Below are 15,910 nucleotides of genomic sequence, written 5' to 3'. Positions count from 1 at the left end.
GCAATTTTGAAACACTAAGATTTCTCATGTCCAATGTGCCAAAGAAATCAAGGTCTACCTGCAGGAAGAAGATACCAAGTTCCCAGCATATTTGAATTGACCATGTCAGCAATAAAAAATGTCTAAAGTTTCTTAATGTTACGATTTCCAGGTGACGTCTTCGCTTGGTCTCGGCAGATGAACACTCGACCAGTTTCGGGCAAGAGGAACAATTCGTGAATCTAATACGTGTCATACTCGATCTTGAACAGCGAACGGTTAACAGATAGGACACACTTGTCTCGTATGCTACATCTCGACCAGTTTCGGGAAAGAGGAACAATTCGTGAAAGTAATACGTGTGATACTCGACCGTGAACGGTTAACAGATAGGACACACTTGTCTCGTATGCTAAATCATCGACAGTGAGGCATTAAGGGATCACCATTTCGGCTAGAATTTGAAGTCCTGCAAAATGATGTGAATGGTGGTTTTTACTCAAATCAAGTAAAGATAAACTGACATTATCTTTTTTTAATATTTTTTTCGCCGATCAATATATATTGTTTCAAGGGTTGACCATAGGTATCACCATTTCGGCTGGAATTTGAGGTCCTGAAGCAATGCGAACTTCTTCAAAATGATGTGAATGGTAGTTTCATCCACTTCGTTTTGAATGAGTTTGATTAATTGCTTTAGAATTTCAAGTTTCAGTCAAAATGGTGGAGCCTATGTTCAAGTTTTATTTTGAAACAATATGTTGATTGGAGAAAAAAATATTAAAAGAAGATAATGTCAGTTTATCTTTACTTGATTTGAGTAAAAACCGCCTGCCTTGATTGGAAACCGCGTATGGGGTTCGAACTCGCGACATTGAGCTAAAAAACGCTCGCAATCGTCCGCCCTAACCACCAGGCCACTACGCGCTACGAAAAACAGGGGCATTTCTTTCTGACCAATTCTTGGACAATTGCCATAGACGTACGTCATCAAGCCTTGTGAAAGAAGTGATTACGTGCGCCATTATAGTTCTCATTGTATATCAAAAGCCTTTGAACTGTTTGGTCCTTTGTCAAAAATAAAAGTTGATGCTTGAAATGTGATCGTAATATATTTTGGTGTTAGAACCGAACAGAAAAATATAGCATGCGAGGCCCACAGGAAAGCAGTAAACTTGTGGAAATCATTCACACTTTTTCAACCCTTAGTGGCAGTTGCCCCCCCCCCCCCCCCCCCCCCCGGTAATAGGAACAACTTGTGTCATCCATGCCCCAGGTTGAACTTGTGTAGGAGTCCAAAGATGTATGAGTGGCTCAGAACAATAGTGTCATGTTTTTTTGTTTTGAGGAAATTGACTTTGAAATAAATTGTAAAATTATTGATATTGGACTAGAATGTTCTGAGCCCCTGATATATCCTTTGGCTGTTACATTCATCCATGTTCAAAACTATTGCAGGTTGATGGGTACATGTTGACATCCATGCCAGGCTTCGTTGAACTTGTCCAGGACTCGAGAGACATATGAGTGGCTCAGAACAATAGTCTAATATTGGACTAGAATGTTCTGAGCCACTGATATATCCTTTGGCACAGTTTCGATTGAACATGGATGAATGTTGAGAACAAAGACTATTGCAGGAATATCCTGGGTCATTCATGCCAGGCTCTGTTCAACTTGTCCACTTGTGCTTGAGAACAATGTTTCTTTTGACTTTTAATTGATTGACATTTGAATATTCCTGGGTCATTCATGCCAGGCTCTGTTCAACTTGTCCACTTGTGGTTGAGAACAATGTTTCTTTAATTGATATTGGGCTTGAAGAATATCCTGGGTCATTCATGCCAGGCTCTGTTCACTTGTGGTTGAGATCAATGTTTCTTTAATTGATATTGGACTTGAAGAATATCCTGGGTCATTCATGCCAGGCTCTGTTCACTTGTGGTTGAGATCAATGTTTCTTTAATTGATAATGGACTTGAAGAATATCCTGGGTCATTCATGCCAGGCTCTGTTCCACTTGTGGTTGAGAACAATGTTTCTTTTGACTTTTAATTGATTGACATTGGACTTGAGGAATATCCTGGGTCATTCATACCGCTCTGTTCAACTTGTGGTTCAGAACAATGTTTCTTTTGACTTTTAATTGAGATTGGACTTGAGAGGAATATCCTGGGTCATTCATGCCAGGCTCTGTTCAACTTGTCCACTTTTGGTTGAGAACAATGTTTCTTTTGACCTTTAATTGATCTTGAGAGGAATATCCTGGGTCATTCATGCCAGGCTCTGTCCACTTGTGGTTGAGAACAATGTTTCTTTAATTGATAATGGACTTGAAGAATATCCTGGGTCATTCATGCCAGGCTCTGTTCAACTTGTGGTTGAGAACAATGTTTCTTTTGACTTTTAATTGATTGACATTGGAATTGAGAGGAATATCCTGGGTCATTCATGCCAGGCTCTGTCCACTTGTCGTTGAGAACAATGTTTCTTTAATTGATAATGGACTTGAAGAATATCCTGGGTCATTCATGCCAGGCTCTGTTCAACTTGTCCACTTGTGGTTGAGATCAATGTTTCTTTTGACTTTTAATTGATTGACATTGGAATTGAGAGGAATATCCTGGGTCTGTTCACTTGTGGTTGAGATCAATGTTTCTTTAATTGATAATGGACTTGAAGAATATCCTGGGTCATTTATGCCAGGCTCTGTTGAACTTGTGGTGGTTCAGAACAATGGTGTAATGTTTCTTTTAATTGACATTGGACTTGAAGAAATATGAGTTGTTTAGAAGAATAGGCGACAGGTAATTAGAACATCCTGGGTTATCCATGCAATTATTGTTGTAATGAATTAATAAAGTGTGTCTTTTTAAGTATATTGTATGGTTGTCTCCTGTGGAGAGGATATGTGTTGGATGCTGTGGACGGGTCCGTGATGGAGGAAGTGAACGGGATAGGAGGAGAAATTTTTTGGTGGATTTGCAGAGTATATATGTGTTGGCACCTGCCAAAAAAAATTTTTGCGTGGATTCGCTCCGTAACTTTTGCAAGTATTTCGAAGTAACGAGGGGGTGGTTAGAGGGTTTGGTAGAGGAAGAGAGGAATGGGGAGGGGGTTAGAGGGTTGGGATGAGGAAGAGAGGAATGGGGAGGGGGTTAGAGGGTTGGGTAGAGGAAGAGAGGAATGGGGAGGGGGTTAGAGGGTTGGGTAGAGGGAGAGAGGAATGGGGAGGGGGTTAGAGGGGTGGGTAGAGGAAGAGGGTGATGGGGAGGGGGTTAGAGGGTTTGGTAGAGGGAGAGAGGAATGGGGAGGGGGTTAGAGGGGTGGGTAGAGGAAGAGGGTGATGGGAGGGGGTTAGAGGGTTGGGTAGAGGAAGAGAGGAATGGGGAGGGGGTTAGAGGGGTGGGTAGAGGAAGAGGGTGATGGGGAGGGGGTTAGGAGCAGGGGTAGAGGGGGAGGGGGAGGGGAGGGGAGAGGGAGGGGAGGGTGGAGGAAGGGGAAAGAAATGAAGACTATTTTAATTCATGATGTTTAATGGAAATCATACAGAAATTGGAAATTGGAAATCGGGCTGCAAATCATACGACATCTGTCGCGAGGGTGAGGACGTCACCCTAGGGGGTTGGTTGGACCTGAAACGACACAAAGAAAAACAGACTTTAAGTTCAGGCAAAGTAAAACCGAGCAGCGAATGAACCAAAAAAACTATTATAAGTATGTTGAAACTCGCTAATGTTTAAAGCCAATTCAAAAAATCTCTTGTATGACCTATCCGTATCGAGTTTGCGTATAATGAAGGAAATTTGTGACGCTAAACAATTAGAGAGGTTCAGATTTTGATCCGAGAGCGAGAACGAGAGCGAGAACGAGAGCGAGAACGACAGAAATCTAGGAAAGGGCACATTCTTCCATGACCAGTGCACATCTTGGCTCTTATGAACGGATATCCAACATTCGATGATTCAATTCAATTCAGTTCATTTCAATGTATTAAAATCCAAGATCAACTATAAAAGGCCTATTACAGAAAGGTATACAAACTCATTTTGTTTATTATGCAACTGCAGTTAACCATTACATAAAATATTTTCGAGGACAGAACCTTACATCATGCAAATCACCTATTGAATTGTCAACTTACCATCTATAACCAAAGAGAGAGACGTTCCCCATCTTCAACAACTCCTAGCTAGACTCCAGGGGCAGTACATTGCGTCACCCGAGTCATCCTAATTGAGTATCCCTCGATCCACACGCACTGCGCCCGGCAATTAATGTCCTTAATAAGCGACAGCACTTCCCCGATCCACTGCGCCCGGCAATTAATGTCCTTAATAAGCGACAGCACGGGGCTAGTCCACTATGTCCGGAGTGTACTCATCATATTTGAGTCTCCTTAATTGGCAACAGCACTGAGTCCGGAGTGTACACATCCTAATTGAGTCTCCTTATTCGGCGATAGCACGAGGCCGATCAACTGCGTCCGGAGTGTCCTCTTCGCAAGACAAAGTTTTTAGACGTCTCAGTATATACAGTGGTCGTCGGTATGATATCGTCCCTGAAAAGAAATCGACAGAGATCTTTAATGACATGACTAGAAAGTGACATGGATTTAATCACAACTATCAAAATTACGCCATTTTGTCATGCCCTTGACAAGCATGTTGATTACATAAAGGTAATTTTTTTCTAAATATCAGTAACATTGGAAAGGATGGACAGCTTCAAGTAAATCGCTTTATATTGCAAAATCTTGGTAAACTATACGTTGCGTGAGAAAAGGGGTTAACAAAATAGCCGAAAGATATTTTAGCTTTTTTCCGATTTATGACTCCAAAAAGTGGAGCTATTTTCCTTTTTGATTTTAGGTCGTAATGCGGCGTTTTGACAAAGCCCAACTTACTGAACCAGGAATGTCGCACTTCGGGCAAGTTTTTTTTAGCTTGGGCAGGAAGGGTGCAACGGGTAGACATACGGACATGTTTGGAGGAGAAACGGCCATGACACCCATCGACGAAAAAAAATTCAAAAAGCAAGTTTCACAGACTTTACTTGGCGAATTGCCATTGGGTTCAATTCATCCTCAAGTCGAACATAATAGTTAACTTAATGATAAAGACTTACCACTGCAGCTGCAAGCTTTTCCGAGATATTTTGGATTTGAACAGATTCAACACACGTGGAGCTTCGTGTCCGATGGCCGACTTTTTACTCCTGACGTCGCGTCATGTGACCAGGGACAATGACAGAATGTTTGAGCGGTAACGAACATGGGTGACATTCACTTAGGCCTACAGCCCACATGCAGAAGAAGCGTCGATTTCGAGCAGTGAAACCTTTTTAATCACAAGTTTAAATTCAACAAAGGGAAAGCTACATGTTTTGAATGGGATGGGGGCAATAGGGTGATCATTTTCACGCATCCAGCCAACCCAGTTAAGGCACTTGAAAAATACAACATAATAATGATTTGAATAGTCCTATCCTGAATTTGCATGAGCATACTGAATGCCGTCTCTGAGCCGTCTCTGAGAAGATGCGATCATTTTTTGAACAATGCGTCCATGTTGTCTTTCCCAAGAACGTACGTTGTTGGGCTTTTTCACAGCAGTCTTTCCTAATAAAGGTGCTGTACTCCCGCGCAGGGACAACCAAATGAACCTCAAGTGACCCATCAGGGGTGACCCTGAACATCCCTAACGAGGTATCCATGAAAACCTTGCTTATGAAAGAGGTTGCAAGAAAAACGCTCGGCTGTGCAAGTGTTGTCCACGTCACAGCTTATCAATATTACTATTGATCCTTGGACTCTGCCAATTGTTTTAATAGGGCTATCCCGGTCTATTAAGCGCATTTGAATGAACATACTGCAAGACCGTCTGTGAGCCGTCGAGAAGCAAATTCGCACTTGCTGGGAATTTCTTTTTGCGCCCGTGTGTGTCCATGCTGTCTCTACCGTACAGTTCGACGATCTCATAGCAGTCTGTCCCCAATAAAGGTGCTACCCCTCGCAGGGACAACCAAATGATCCTGCCAGAGGGGAAGGCAAGCGGATGGGTGGGGATCTTCGAATTTGCCACTGAAAATCCCAAGTGCTGAAAGAATGAGGTTTCCATAATAACTTTGCCCATGAATGAAGTTGACGCCCGACCCCCGTCAAGAACGCGCCTGTCCTACACTCCGGACGCTGTGGACCGGCGGACCGACCTCGTCTTGTCAGGACGATCAGGATGACGATATGGACAAGTCTAGCCTACCCTTGCATTTGGTGGTGAACCCCCGCCATATCAAACCCTCCCATACCCTCCCACTCCCATTCAGATGGCCCTGAACTTGGCTGTGACTGTTACAACACTGTGACTGACATGCACATGTCCTTGGTATCTCTGTACCCTCCTACTCCCACTCAGATGGTTATGGACTTGGCTGTGACTGTCACAACAGTGCGACTGACATGCACATGTCCTTGGTATCTCTGTACCCTCCCACTCCCACTCAGATGGTTATGGACTTGACTGTGACTGTCACATTAGTGCGACTGACATGCACATGTCCTTGGTATCTCTGTACCCTACCACTCCCACTCAGATGGTTATGGACTTGGCTGTGACTGTCACAACAGTGCGACTGACATGCACATGTCCTTGGTATCTCTGTACCCTACCACTCCCACTCAGATGGTTATGGACTTGGTTGTGACTGTCACAACAGTGCGACTAACATGCACATGTCCCGGGTATCTCTGTACCCTCCAACTCCCACTCAGATGGTTATGGACTTGGTTGTGACTGTCACAACAGTGCGACTGACATGCACATGTCCTCGGTATCTCTGTACCCTCCAACTCCCACTCAGATTGTCCTGGAGTTGGCTGAGACTGTCACAACAGTGCGACTGACATGCACATGTCCTCGGTATCTCTGTACCCTCCCACTCCCACTCAGATGGTTACGGACTTGGCTATGACTGTCACAACAGTGCGACTGACATGAACATGTCCTAGGTATCTCTGTACCCTCCCACTCCCACTCAGATGGTTATGGACTTGGCTATGACTGTCACAACAGTGCGACTGACATGCACATGTCCTTGGTATCTCTGTACTCTGCCACTCCCACTCAGATGGTTATGGACTTGGCTGTGACTGTCACAACAGTGCGACTGAAATGAACATGTCCTTGGTATCTCTGTACCCTCCAACTCCCACTCAGATGGTTATGGACTTGGCTGTGACTGTCACAACATCGGACTGACATGCACATGTCCTAGGTGTCTATGTACCCTGCCACTCCCACTCAGATGGTTATGGACTTGGCTGTGCCTTTCACAACAGTCTGACTGACAAGCACATGTCCTAGGTATGTATGTACCTTGTCACTCCCACTCAAGACTGCCCTTGGCTGTGCCTGTCACAACAGTCTGACCGACATGCACATGTCCTTGGTATCTCTGTACCCTCCAACTCCCACTCAGATGGTTATGGACTTGGCTGTGACTGTCACAACAGTCTGACCGACATGCACATGTCCTAGGTATGTATGTACCTTGTCACTCCCACTCAAGACTGCCCTTGACTGTGACTGTCACGAACAGTGCGGCTGACAAGCAAATCTCTTCAGTATCTCTGCACTCACCACTCCCACTCAGACGGCCCTCTCATTTGCTGCGACTGTCACAACAGCGTGACTGACATTCTAGCAAGGCAAGGTGCCAAACATCATTGTGAAGGACTGATTGTGGATGTACCATCTCCTACTGATTTCTTCATGTTTTAGAATCGGGACAATATCAAAATTTCCTTCTTACAAAATGACTTTATTAATTTTATTCTCCTGCCTTATACATAACCGTATCATACTCTATTCAAACAGGAGTCATTAGACCGATACAACATAGAGAGTGCAATCTTCAGAGACGCACATCCATGGAAACTTTGGCAGAGGAAACGCACAATAAGTTCATACACCTGTTAAAGGAGGATGCAGACATAAGAACACATTCGAAACAGACTATACAGTTTGGGATGTACATGAAACAGTCCATTTTTTTAGTTGATACTTTTATAGTTGGTCAAGCTGAAAACAGCACACTTAGATGTAAACATATCAAATAACTAGTGGCTGAAGCCAATTTCTGCACTTTGATAGAGAACTGCTTTTTTTAGATAACGATTATTTTACTGTTTTATTTGATGATAAACTGCTCTTTACTGGATCTTTTCTTGATCTTGCAGGTGGTGGAAATTTAAGCGCCCAGACACTTTTGGGCATAATGCATTACATTTTTCAGTATCCATTTCTAATACTCTTACCTCAGAAGGAGGGGCGAGCAACTCAGACGTCTGTGGTACATCGCCAAGACGTATTAAATCTGACAGCACATATTACAACGAGAGTTTTTTATAAAATTTCCAAATACAACGACACATTGTACATGAAATATATGGCTACAGTTAAGAATGTGATGCCAGAGCTACAAATACATTTATGATTGTCCTCAACCAGTGGTTTGTATCAAAAATCGCTCTCGGAATAGAATGTTAGTCTCATCTCAATTTATCAGAAAGTCAAATTGTTTATCATTTCATAGAGAAATGTTACCAATATTTGGTGCAGGGACTAAGTGGTTCAAAAGCACGAAATTCTTACCTATGTTATGATAAATAATTCCTTAAAATAAAATTACAATCTCTTATTGATTATTTACTTCTTCATACTGGTCCCAACATTATCTAGTCTGGCAATTCCTTAGCTGTCAAATAATCTCATCATCGCAAAAATTCAAGGGAGTTCTATTAGAGTTCGTGTAAAACAGGTGAAGTTGAAATACATAATTCCTTAAGTTTATACATAACATTTTAATTTGTTAATCTAATACTTTAACTGGACACCCAGATTTACATTAATTAATGATCCATGATATCAAGTATGGATTAATCTATACTTGATGATATTAACAAAATCTAGAATCTTAACAGATTAAACAACTTTGGTCATGTCCTTTCATAGAATAATTCAACACTTAAAGGAGGAGTGTATCTAAATAAGGTCGGGTCAGCACTTGAATTAACTAATCACAGAGTTACTGTTTAGGGGGCCAGGAAGATAGAGTTTCTGTTCAGAGAATGGGACAGATAGAGTAACTGTTTAAAGGAGGTGACAGATACACTCAAGAAAATTGTGCAAGAACAGTTATCAGATTGTGGACATCTAATGACACATCCCATTGCCGCGCTCTATGCAAGAACTTCAGTTAATTTGATAACTTCTGGCCCATTATTATGATGCGATACACCCCTCCTTTAATTTGAAACAAGTCTGACTCAACTCAACACTCGGTAAAACTGAAAACATTGAAACAGTAATTTTGAAATTCATCAAATTTGTAATAGACTTTAATTTCTTCTTGACCAGTGATAACATCCAATTTTTCTAATCAATCATTCTAATCAATAACAAACTCATGAGAACTCATCTTACCAAAATCAATAAAATGAACTTTTGGCCTCAAACATTTTCGAACGACACATTATTCTGACAACATCCAATGACACTGATTTTGTGATCGACAAAATCACGATGTTTTGGTGCAGCCTGAATTTGTACACGGAGGCATTTGCTCCGTTAAACAATCACAAATAGTCATAGTCATTTCGATCAAGCAAGTAAGTTTGATTTAAGGGGCATGCAAACATTTTGAGGGGGTCTCAATGCCAACAAGACCATTTTTGTGAATTATACAGGTATTGGGAATTAGTCACAAAAATTGCCAAAAGAAACATAAACTTTCGGAGTCAGAAAATTTGTCACTTGCTTTGAGGTTGCAGAAGGTCAGGTTAAGGTCATGTGCTTTGAAGTGCAGCTGAACAATAAACTCTTTCGACTAAACTATATTCATAATAAATACACTAGGAAAACACCAAGCCTCTTCTTAAATGGCTTTATAGCCCCTTAAAGGACCAATAGAGTTATTAGAGGAATTATTAGCATGTTTTCAGTAGCCCAGTCACCTTTCACTGTAACATCCGATATCAACAACAGTACAGGTTATCATCCAACTTTAACCCTTGCACATGAATCTGGATTAAAAATAAAGGACTAAATGCCAGGCTGGGATTGGCAGCTTCTTGTGAAATAAGTTGACATGATCAATGGGCACAGCTGTCAGCCTAAGTCTCCTAATTCAGCCCTCAAAGAGTAGGCGCTGTGTTTTCCTATTGTGGGAAACCTATCAACAGGATAACATGCAACAGGACATCATACTGTATAAAACCCCGCCAAATTTTTGCTGGCGTTTTATTTTTGGGTTCACAGTACACTCAAAACAAAGTTTTAGTTTCAGAAGAAATCATTTCTATATCAACTTTACGATATCACAATAACAAAAGATCTGGTGCTGAACTCATACCACAGGGTGTCCAAGAAAAGACGCAAAGTCATTTCCATCACGGCCAGATATCTGTCAAGGCCTAGCCCCACATAAGCTTCTAATGCTGCATGTCGAGCACGCCACAATGCCTTTGTTAATAGGCAATGTGGTGTAAAATATAAGAGTGTGGTATGTGAAGACAGGCCTTTAAGACATGGAGACGTAAGATGTTTCGCTGTTTAAATTGGAAATACCTTGCCTCAATACAATTTAGATCTGACGGTGACTTGTATTTTCTGGGACATCCTGTAGTGTTACATCCAGCTAACCAAATTGATAAAACTTCTAGTACTCTGATGTACTTGCTGAGTAAAATAATTACAATACCTTGGTAGTCACAATTGGTCCAACAAGAGGAGTGTGCGTCTCTAATTAAAGCTTCAATAATTATCTAATTAATTAATTTACCTATTATTTAATTACTATAGTAACCAATCCGCAGATTCTCAACTCCAAAAGCGGAGGGAAGCAATCGGACAAAACCTTGGGAATAAATTAAGACATCATTTAAGTTAAATGCAGTAACAAGTTATACACCTTATGTCCTTGTCAAAATAATTAGGCAAAAATCATTTCACAATCTCGTGATATGGTCAAATTTGATTGTGTGTTTGATTTTCACCAAATTCTAGTAACCAGACAACATTATCCAAATGATAATATTTCACAAAAGTTTGCTGTTTATTGAAAATGATCTAGCATGCATTATATTATATAGGTATTCTTTTGGTATATTTTCAATATTTATGAGGGGTATATGGCCGACATGCAATTTGAGAGATTATTTACAGTCCTTATGATTGCTAAGTTTGAAGGAATGGTCCTATATTTATTGGATTGGTGGCAGGATTTCTTGCTTATCCATTAAATGACCTCACCATCACTTCGTGCATTGATTCATGATTCTGTTCTGCTGGTCAGGTTTTTTGGTGGGATCTTCCATCCAGATGCTCTGAACTGGATTGTGAAAAATTGGAACATTCTGGTACGGGGCGATGATGTGATGATGCAGATCGGGCACTACCTGCTGGCGACATACCTGCGGGTATATAAATGTTTTTACATTTCTAACGGGATATTTTCAGTCGACTGCATTTTCTACAGTGTCGCCCTTGGCAATGACGTAATGCCATGAATTGCATCTTGACATCATTCGACTGAAATATCGGTCGCGGAGAAGTGTTTTACCCGGATTGCAAGAAACTGGCTAAATCATGCTGAATAAATAATTATGATGATATGACTTATAACTGGTACTGACACAAATTAAAGGATTTCTAGGGGCCTGGTCACCGTATCAAACTAGTTGCTACATCTACATTAGGCCTACTTATGATAGAAACAAGGCTTTTTAATCACAAGAGTCATAATCATTGGTATTCCCTCAGATTTCTTTGTGGGAAATTTGTAAGAAAGGACTATCATTTTGTTTTTAGGATTTGTTGGGGCTTTTTGATGTTGATATTTTTTTACACGCTACACCTTTATACATGTACTTGCTCTGTCTTAAGTGTTGGTTGCTTATTTGGAGAAAGGACGTACTTCTTATTATTTTATTCCATCTTATTTACAAAGTGCCCTACTTTTTCAACTGGGAATATCCAGCGTCACTCAATATTGGCAAGAACTAGAAGCAAAAATAACAGCAGGCTTGGGTAGGAGACATTCAGAGAGGTATGAGAGGGTTATGTTCAGAGTTGATAACAAACTGTAACAGTTAGACTTTGAGCCACGTCCAGTCAATCAAGGAAGTCGTAAATCTTGCCTGATTCTGACCGCACTTGCTACTACACCAATCTTATTTTTTGTGGACGCATGCCGACAGTGGCAGCTAAATTAGCTAAATTACCGCCCCGACACCCAGTATTTTTTTTTCCCAATTACAAAGAACAAATCTTAAATAAAAGAAAGACACCTCCCTGACGTCTCCTATATCAATCTAACATAAAATAAACAAATTAAAATACAAAATACAAAATAAAAACTAAAATGTGAATTGAGCCAACAAGAAGTAACATAATGTTCCTACATTAAGTTGGGAACTTGTCATGGTATAACAGCATGTTTCACTCTCACAAGAACCGACATATGTCTACTACCATTGTACGAAATGTACAGTCATATAAGCACTAGTTGAGGTGAAACATGCTGAGCGATTTCACAACGTTTGAATCAGCTGCACGTGATGGCGACAATGTACAAAGCTGTTTGTGCCACAGTAGTGCAAGCCTGCCACAGAGATTTCTTCCCCTTCGAATGACGAACGCCCACTTAAACCAATTTTTGAACTTTTGTCTAATACAGTAGTTTCCAAATTTATATTTTATTTTAAAGTTTTTCATAAATTTAACTTGTGGATCATTCTTTCTGATTTTAATATTTCCAAGGAAACAGCGCTCTCTGACCCCTTCTTCTGCGGCAGGCTTCATGAGTATGCGTGCAATAACATGATTTTAAAGCTCATTACTAGAATCTGTAAGTGCTACACAGCATCAGTGCATCTGCTACAGTGACGCCACCTAGCATCAGATCCTAAGTCCGCAATCGTTATAATAACTGCATAAAGTAAACATAAATAAATGAAAATTCTACGCAGAAAAAATGAGCAAATCTAACAAAATAAAGAAAAATTCAGACAAACTATTGCCAATATTTAAGAGGCGTGTCATATATGCGACAGACCGAAGTAGCAGCCCACTACAACACAGTTTTGTACATTTTACACAAATTTTCATTTTCATGATTGCTTTAATACTAATAATTAGCATTTTGTTCGTTAATGGCAAGATTACGTGAATACTAATTAATTAATTAACCTCCAAGTGGCAGTGCCTTGGTATCACAACTAATCACACTAAAGCTTGTCAGGATTACAGATTCTCGACTTTCACGATTTCGAATGACGCATATCTTGCTTGACCCCCGAGTTTCGGTGACCAATTTCAGACTCTAGAATTCTAGAAATAATCTAAACGTGTAAAATTTAACATGGTGCCCTCATCACAAGTTTGTTACACAACACCTAGCAGGTAAGACTGTCGGCTTTAATGGAAATCGAAATTTTTTCAAACGTCAGATATTTGAAACAAAATCATTCAAATTACCAAGTCAATAGAGAAGTTTATGGCAAACACCTCATCCTGGGGATACAATGCCTTTATGATGGTACATGTACTAATAATTGTGTTTTTGAACAGGCTACACTTTTAATATGCGGCAATTTTAAAAGTTATTTTTAACAAGGATTTCTCGGTCCCCTCCCAATTTTGAATTCATTAATTTCAATCCATTAAAGACATCAACCGTATCTGACAATTTCTTCCTACCAACATCTTAAATTATAACCATAATTACACAATAGACCAATCAATCGTCAATTACACAGTCAATTAATTACACTAATCAATAACACTTAATTAAATCATGATATGATGCAATGATATCTCATATCGACGAGCTCGAATGAAGAATTCATCTAAAATCTCTTCATAGTCAACTCTAACATTGAACTAATTCTCAAAAGTTATTTTATCACAAAATTACTACAATTGGGAAACTTCCCCATAAAAATCTATCAAAACGTCAATTCGTTGTTGTGTTTTTTTACAAAAAAAGAAATAATTATAGAACCGGGTGTATAATTAAGTACAGGTGGTCAAATAATTACAATTGGCCCTTAAGACCAGGAAGATTGAAATCAGATATATTTGCAAATTTCCAGTATTCACTTTGTTTCATTTCACTGGAACATCAGTTGATAAGAATGTTCAAATCTTACCAAAAAATCCAATTCCTTGTATACAGAATCTGATTACGGCAATCTGATCTAAAAGGGTTGATCTAACATATTAACAGGCTACACCACAAATTGACAGGCCAAAGGTCAATTGAGTTCGTTGTCTGAGAAACCTGGAAGCAACTAACTATGAACACCCTGGGTGCGTGTAAATTCTGGAAGCTCCGAAACGGCACACGTCATCTGGAAGCCACCAATTCTAAAATACTACCAAAAATTTTGGTCGACATTCAACCAATCATCGAATTACTAATATCTACACTACTAATTACAAATTACAGATTCAGCCCAAGTAGGTTAAAATAACTAGCACATTTTAACTCCTAATTGTACTTAAATACAGAGTGCGCTCTCAAACCTACATGAGAGATGGACTTTTTTCGTCCTTCTTGAAAGCATAAATATTACAGCTGCAAGCGATAACGCCAGGTGGAAACGTAACGCCACCTGGCTTGTAAAAACATAATTAATCTGGCCCCTTGTAGCCATGGTCCGTTTTAGACAGAATGTGTTGAAAACAACATAATGGTTGCACCCAGAGTAGAAATTCATTTCCTCAAACATAGGATATATCCTTGAACCAATTACAGCTTCTTGAAAAGGATTGAAAATACGAAACCAAATTAATAACCACTTCAATTAAGAGTTTTGCATAAGATTTCCATTGACAAAACTCCAATTAGATTCCTCATAAGATTTCCAAAGACCATTCTCCAATAAGAGTTCTTCATAGATTTCCAATGACCACTCTAATTAGAGTTCTGTATAAGATTTCAAATGACCACTCTACTTAGAGTTATGTATAAGATTTCAAATGACCACTCTAATTAGAGTTCGTTATAAGATTTCCAATGACCACTCTAATTAGAGTTCGGTATATGATTTCAAATGACCACTCTATAATTAGAGTTCTGTAGAAGATTTCAAATGACCACCCCATTTAGAGTTCGTCATAAAATTTCAATGACAACTCCAATTCGAATTCTCCAAAAGATTTCTACTGACAACTCCAATCTCTACATAGGGTGCAGCCATAATGAATATACATATCATCTAGACCTCAACTATGCAGTGTCACACTGCTAACATCAGCGCGCATCACCTTGTAAACACACTCGTTAAAATCTCTGAATGTTTTTAACTAAATTGTCAAGCGTACACAGCCAACGGAAGTATAGTCATGTCCTGACTTCAAAAACACAATGAACCCTCTGATCAATTTATCATGCACTGTTATAAATAGTCAAATGTATGTATGTACACGCCTTATGGCCGCCTGTCGACAGCGCACATGTCTAAATCGTCACCGCTATAAAAATGACACTATTTCTACGACTACAGCAACCGTGGTGTTGTTTCATTGTCGAGACGAAGCTGATTTTCATCGTCAAGACAATGCTGAAGAACTCTACACAACCAGTTTCCACATCCAGATGATACATCGAGATGACACCCTGATAAATGTTCCAGTTGTTCCATGCCCAAGGAAGATGACAGAGCCCCCTTACAAGTTCTCGGAAAGATGTACACCATTCTCACTTGACACAAAATGCGAAAATCCAAGATGGTCACTCCATAGGGCATCTCTCCTGCTCCATCGCTAACAGAAATATACTACAGCTAACTTTGGTCATTGTGGCTGGTTACAGGACTGTCCATTCAGAAGCTCGGAGGTCCCATTGGTGTCTGAAAAATAGGGTTGAT

General features: G+C 40.0%; 1 protein-coding gene and 1 long non-coding RNA gene across 6 annotated transcripts in view; both read right to left on the bottom strand.

Annotated features, from left to right (window-relative positions):
- Positions 1–3,511: 3,511 nt before the first annotated feature.
- LOC135491990 (uncharacterized) lies at positions 3,512–5,187 on the bottom strand. The gene is made up of 3 exons (XR_010448006.1): positions 5,107–5,187; positions 4,124–4,540; positions 3,512–3,614 (listed from the first exon to the last, which is right to left on the bottom strand). It is a non-coding gene; the product is annotated as an uncharacterized LOC135491990 (long non-coding RNA).
- Positions 5,188–7,776: 2,589 nt separating this feature from the next.
- Positions 7,777–15,910, bottom strand: part of LOC135492103 (transcription factor Sox-6-like) — a 166,622-nt gene continuing 158,488 nt past the window's right edge. For all 5 annotated transcript variants that reach the window (XM_064778283.1, XM_064778281.1, XM_064778282.1 and 2 more), the window contains one exon: positions 7,777–15,892. In XM_064778283.1, coding sequence (XP_064634353.1) covers positions 15,866–15,892 — 27 coding nt within the window. In that variant the 3' untranslated portion in view covers positions 7,777–15,865. The remainder of the gene's footprint in view (positions 15,893–15,910) is intronic.

This window comes from Lineus longissimus, chromosome 8, assembly GCF_910592395.1.
Source record: "Lineus longissimus chromosome 8, tnLinLong1.2, whole genome shotgun sequence".
In the NCBI taxonomy this organism is placed as follows: domain Eukaryota; kingdom Metazoa; phylum Nemertea; class Pilidiophora; order Heteronemertea; family Lineidae; genus Lineus; species Lineus longissimus.
Note: the sequence above shows the minus strand (reverse complement) of the source record. Positions and strands in the feature narration are given on the sequence as shown.